Source organism: Procambarus clarkii, chromosome 65 (genome assembly GCF_040958095.1).
Source record: "Procambarus clarkii isolate CNS0578487 chromosome 65, FALCON_Pclarkii_2.0, whole genome shotgun sequence".
NCBI classification, from domain to species: Eukaryota; Metazoa; Arthropoda; class Malacostraca; order Decapoda; family Cambaridae; genus Procambarus; species Procambarus clarkii.
In genome coordinates, this window is record NC_091214.1 from 8,679,943 (window position 1) to 8,685,942 (window position 6,000).

At 39.9% G+C, this 6,000-nt stretch overlaps 1 protein-coding gene across 4 annotated transcripts in view; it reads left to right on the forward strand.

Moving 5' to 3' along the window:
* LOC123770978 (uncharacterized) overlaps window positions 1-5,228 on the forward strand; it is a 101,832-nt gene extending 96,604 nt beyond the window's left edge. For 3 of the 4 annotated variants that reach the window (XM_045763140.2, XM_069309410.1, XM_069309411.1), the window contains exon 3: window positions 1,519-5,228. In XM_045763140.2, coding sequence (XP_045619096.2) covers window positions 2,342-4,882 — 2,541 coding nt within the window. In that variant the 5' untranslated portion in view covers window positions 1,519-2,341 and the 3' untranslated portion in view covers window positions 4,883-5,228. The remainder of the gene's footprint in view (window positions 1-1,518) is intronic. The other variant, XM_069309412.1, reaches the window with a different exon arrangement.
* The last annotated feature ends 772 nt before the right edge of the window (window positions 5,229-6,000 follow it).

The following is a 6,000-nucleotide window of genomic DNA, read 5'->3' on the forward strand; positions in this document are numbered from 1 at the left end:
CTAAAGCTCTTTTCCTGTTGGCCTCTGGAGGTCGGGTCGGGGAGTGTCGTGCTCTCCTCCGGCGTAGGGGGTTTCTGCTCCTTCGGTTCTGGGGGTCGTTTTGTTCGGTTGCAGCCGTCTCCTCCTTTTTCTGGTGAAGAATGAAACGGCTGCATTTTGGAGGGGGCCATGGGTTGTTGTTGCTTGGTTGGTCAGGCCGGGGGTGCATCATGTGTTGCGTTCGGTTACGCCTCTGCGCCGTTATTTGCGCGCCACGTCTTTTATGGGCGGGGATGCGCTTTGGGTTGACCTGGTTTCCCTTCTTCCCTGTTCCCGGGTCTCTCAGGTTGTCCGCAGGGTTATTAAGTCTAGCCTGCCTGCGGTTTATCCCTGTGCCCACGACGTGCGTAAGTTTGCTGTTTTGGCTGCTGTCTTTGGCAACATGTCTTGGGTTGTCATTCGGGCGAGGGGTTTTTGGAGGTCAAACAGGATCCTGGCTGCTCGCTACCTGGTGGTTATTACGGGGCCAGGTAGGGTCTGCGTTGCCTTGGGTCGGCGGTCGTTGTCTTGACTTCGTGTTGAGGAGTGTGGACGAACCGCCTCCCGGGTAAGTCAATGTTTTTCCTTATCTTCGGGAAGTTAACTCCGGGGAGCTGATGGGGCTCCCCCCAGAAAACCAGCGTTGAATGTAATAAAACGCCATTTTCTGGGTGAGTCCCAGAGGCTCCCCGGCATCCCTCCCTCCCTCCGGTCGGCGATGTTTTTTGCGCTTTTTGACATCCAGCTAAGAACTGTAGGTTGGGTCGCAGGTGGATGGGTCTGGGGCTCCCCATGGGGGTGGGGGTTGCGCAGACAGTGGCGTGGCGACGTGATGACGTCATGCTCATTTGCTAATTTTCATTTGAGGAGTTCTGTCCACTTGTTCGGTCTTCGGTCGCAATAGTTTTACCAGAATAGGGGTTTGTTTTGGGGTGCCTACCTTTCTGGGTGCCTGTCCCAGTCGATGGCAGACATAGAATGCTCCCAACAATAAGGGGGGTCTCTATAGGCCATTGCTCCTTGTGCCTCTCTAGAGGTGGCCAAGTTCTGGCTTGTGGTCCTCGGTAGGCAAGAACTCCATGCATTGACTGATGCCAGAAAGTTATACATATCCATTCAGCCTGGATAGCTCCGGGGAGCCTCCAGGACTTACCCAGAAAATGGCGTTTCATTACATTCAACTTTGATTTTTTTTTATGAAATTTAAAAACAAGTGTTTATAAAAGTACAGTATGTATGTAGTAATTAAGACTTGAAGTTCACAATAACAGCAGAGCTAAGGTTGACATGAGAATGGGAAGAGGTGAGGAAAGTTGGTTACAGCAAGTTAATAAGGTAGTTTTTAGCTTCTCTTTTAAACTGTTCAGGAGAAGTACAATTTTTATCTCATTAGAGAGGTCGTTCTACAGTTTTGAACCGTTGATTTGCAGACCATTTCTGCTGCTGAAGTGGTGCCCAGAAAAGCTGATTTAATTATACTCATTTTTCTCTCTTTTTCAGATGGGAAAAATCCAGTCCAAGATTCTTTCCTATATAACTGTGAAACATTTATTAGAAATGAAAAGAAAGGAAAGATAAGTGATTGGAATAAGAAAAATGAAAAAATAATACAAATTCATAATATTAAGAAAATAATATAAAAAAATTATTGTAAAAGAAAAGTGAACATTGCTCAACCTTTTGTATTTGGGAGAAATGTGAAAAAACATTAAAGTAATAACTAGCAGTTGTGGAGAAGCTGAAGTGTAAGAGCATTCTTAATATAAACAATAATAATATAATGTGAAGGCTATTAAGCCTGTCCATATCATTGAAGGGTCAAGTTTCCGAGAGATTGCAAATGGCACGCGTACTGTAAATCCAGAAGTAACTGGAGGCACACCTCTGCGACACAAGGTGAGAGCAAATGTCATACAGAAGGCCGGATATGAACCTGTGCAACACACCTTAAGAACAAACATTGTGCAGGAGACCAGAGGTACACCTCTACGACGAGGTGAGAGCAAACGTTATACAGAAGGTCGGATATGAACCTGTGCAACACACCTTAAGAACAACAAACATTGCGCGGGAGACCAGAGGCACACCTCTACGACAAGGTGAGAGCAAACGTTATACAGAAGGCCGGATATGAACCTGTGCAACACACCTTAAGAACAACAAACATTGTGCGGGAGACCAGAGGCACACCTCTACGACACAAGGTGAGAGCAAACATGATGCAAGAAACTGGAAGAATACACGTACAATGCAGTGTGAGAGAAAACATCGTGAAAGAGTATAGAGGTCATAACATGTGACCAGTACAGAGATCTTGGATGGTATGACCAATAAAAAGGTGGCATGCAAAAGGAAGGGCAATTTTCTAAATGACAAAACTGAAAAATCAGTAGCTATGGAAACTGAAGCACAACAACCTCCACCGAACACTGATGGTTCAGAGGATTCAGGATTTTCCTTTAGACTTGATGATAGCATTACCAATAAAGATAAAAGTTGTATAATAGAAAATGATATCATCATTTTACTTGATGAAAACATTATAATTTTTGATGATATAGCTTTATATTATGACATCTTCCCAGAAAATGGAGAGCATAGTGATATGCGAGATAATAACACTATGATAAATCTTGAATTTCAAGTACAGAACAACTCAAATTGTGTCAACATTTCTAAGCAGGAGCATGGAGTTATGGTTGAGAGGCAACTGGAGAACGACAAGTGTACATCAGTGCGCAGTGCATGGAGTACATTTGTTCTCAAGGTGGTGAGTGAGGATTTAACGGATAACATTGCTCTCTTAAGATTGCTCTCACCAGATAAAGATGGAAAACAGAGATTTTTTGTTCAAGGTATTATTAAAAATACATTGGGCTTTAATTTTGCTGGCATGTTTTCTTATTTTAGTGGTCTGAAAAATTGTAACATGGATAAAGATGTGTATCTTTTTAATATGAAACTTTTGAAGGAACAAATTGAGAAAGCAGATAACACTGCATTTCATTTTGATGGCATACATAAAGAAGAATTAAACATAATATGCCAGATTACTAAAAGAGCAGTGGATATCATTATTGAACAGGATAATGCATTCAGAATAAATAAGAATACAAATGTCATTTCTACTAATTTAATGAGTGCTTATACAGAGATTTCAAATATTATAAAAATTGTAGACTTTTGCACACTTTCAACAGGAAAGCCTTTTGATGTGTGTCAAACTGAACAATTAAATAACAACTGTGTAAAACACTCAACATACATTTCAAATGATTCCTGCTCCTTCAACAAACAAAAAGATAGTTTATGTAAAGGAGGCCCTGATGGCAATACACACAAAGATGTTGCCACCCAAACCCATGGCTACTTAAATATTTGTACTCAGTCTCACTTTCATGATAAAGACAAATGGATAAGTAGGAAAATTCCAGGTCTTGGAGAGAAAATATTTGTCAATTTAGAGAGTTGGAGGCCAGGAAATGGCAGTAATTGGTCTTCCAGTGACCTTCATATAATAATAGAGAAAGAAGATGGAACCATAGAAGAGGATTTCTTTACACTACCCATTGGAAAGTGTTCAGCTGGTGTTCCTGGACAACATTCAGAATGTGATGAGCAGAAGCAGAATAAGAAGTGTAGCAGAGCAAACAGACTTGCTAACATAGCTGGTGTGGCTCCACAGACAATGTGTCAACTCCTACCTTGTGCAGATAATAGTGTCACCACAACAGGTATAGGAATGAGCCTTGCAGAAAAGGAGGCCTGTTCACTCTCTTCAAGTTATAATAGTGAGACCTTCAATAATGCACAACGGTGCTCTCCCTCAAGAGATTTATACAACAGCTTAAAGATTGTAGATGTAAATAATATGAATGACAATGACTGGGTAGAAGGTTTTGTCTCTCCTGATCCATTGTTAAGTCAGTGTGGAAATATAAAGGCAAATAGACCTAATTTTGTTAATCAAGAATCTGAAAAAAACATAAATTTGTCTCCAGATATGTTCAGTGAGAAACAAGGCAAAAAGGAAGCGTTTAGAGTTTTGAAAACTGCTTTACTCTCACGAGATGAACACAGTGCCAGCAGAGATGATGAGGCAGGACCTGAGAATACAAGTGAAAATATTAATATAAATGACATTGATCTGAAGGAAAATGATCACACAAACTCTAAAGATACAAACTGGACCAGAAGTTTTTCAAGGAAATTAAAGGCAGTTGGTATCAATGAGCACTTGTCACCAAGAACATCCACAATAGGATTGGAAACTCATGAAATTTTCAAGACACAGAATGATCCTTGCAATTCTTCCTCAGGAGACATTGAAATATTAGCAAACTATTTTTCATTTAATTCGCCCAAAAAAAGCAAAAAGTGTAGTTGTGTAGATGCAGTGGATGAAGTGTCACCATTGCCCATGGTTTGTAGACGATTAGTAAGTGGGAGCCCAAGTGTGAAAACCAATCTCATTTCTAACGACTCTGCAGGTAAGACGCCAGCAAAGAATTGCAACAAAGCCTTTACAAGAGAAGCACAAAGGCATGGTATGAGCAGCACCAGCAAGCTTCATCATTGCCCCGCATCACAAGATCCAACTGCCAATGACAGAAAACATAATATTTCCAGTAACAAATGTGGGTGTTCATTTGCATATGATGTACACATGCCATTACTTTTCACTGCTAAACCTTCCCTGTTGGCAGGTAGACAGCTTATGGAACCAACAAACAAGTCTGCCACTACTCAAGGTCATAGGAGTCACAAACGAGTCAAGCTTAGTGCTTGTACTGATAAGATCAAAAAGTTTAGACAAAGAAAGAAACGTAAGGCCAGGAGGAGAAACCATAGGAAATTAACATAATAATTTATTTTTTGTTGCAAATTTAGAAAACAAAAGTATAAAATTACTGCATGTAATAATATGTTCTGTAATATACTGTAATAGTGAGAAGATAGGGGAAACCTTTTAAAGGTTTGTACAAAATTTTTTTACAGAAGTTCACTCAAATTTTATTAAAACATTTTTGTACAAACTTTCACTTTTTCCAGATTTAGCTTAATGAAATAAATTTATTAATTTTTGAGACATTTTGAAAATTTTTGTGGCATTAATTTTGTATATTTTGATTTTATTGTCTTTGTGTATTGAAAAGTATTAAGCTCTGCACTTTAAAATAAATTTGTCCAGTGAACATAAATGAACAAAATGTGTGTTTTAATTTTCTGAGGAAATCCTGTTGTGGGTCCCTGAAGCTACTATGCTGAAATAGTGCCAAACTATTAGGTGCCATCAGTCGTGGAAATTTGTTCTTTTGTTGAAATTTTTATTTTGTTCCGGAAATGAGGCAGAGGCAAAAAATTACAGACCGATAGCACTAATATCGCACATCATAAAAAATTTTGAGAGAGTGCTAAGAAGTAAAATCACAAAATACATGGAATCACAGCAACTCCATAACCCCGGACATCATGGTTTCAGAACAGGGCGCTCTTGCCTGTCGCAGTTGCTGGACCACTATGATATGGCATTAGATGCTATGGAAGACAAACAAAACGCGGATGTAATTTACACAGATTTCGCAAAAGCTTTTGATAAATGTGACCATGGTGTTATTGCACATAAAATGCGTTCAAAAGGAATTACCAGAAAAATAGGCAGATGGATCTACAATTTCCTGACCAACAGAACCCTATGTGTAATAGTCAACAAAATAAAATCCAGCCCATCAACCGTGAAGAGCTCAGTCCCCCAGGGTACTGTGCTTGCTCCAGTACTTTTTCTCATCCTCATTTCGGACATAGACAAGAACACAACCTATAGCACTGTATCATCCTTTGCAGATGACACTAGGATCTTCATGAGAGTAGGCAACATAGAGGACACAGCGAACCTCCAGTTAGACGTAGATCAGGTCTTTCTATGGGCTACAGAAAATAATATGGTGTTTAACGAAGATAAGTTCCAGCTCATGCGCTATG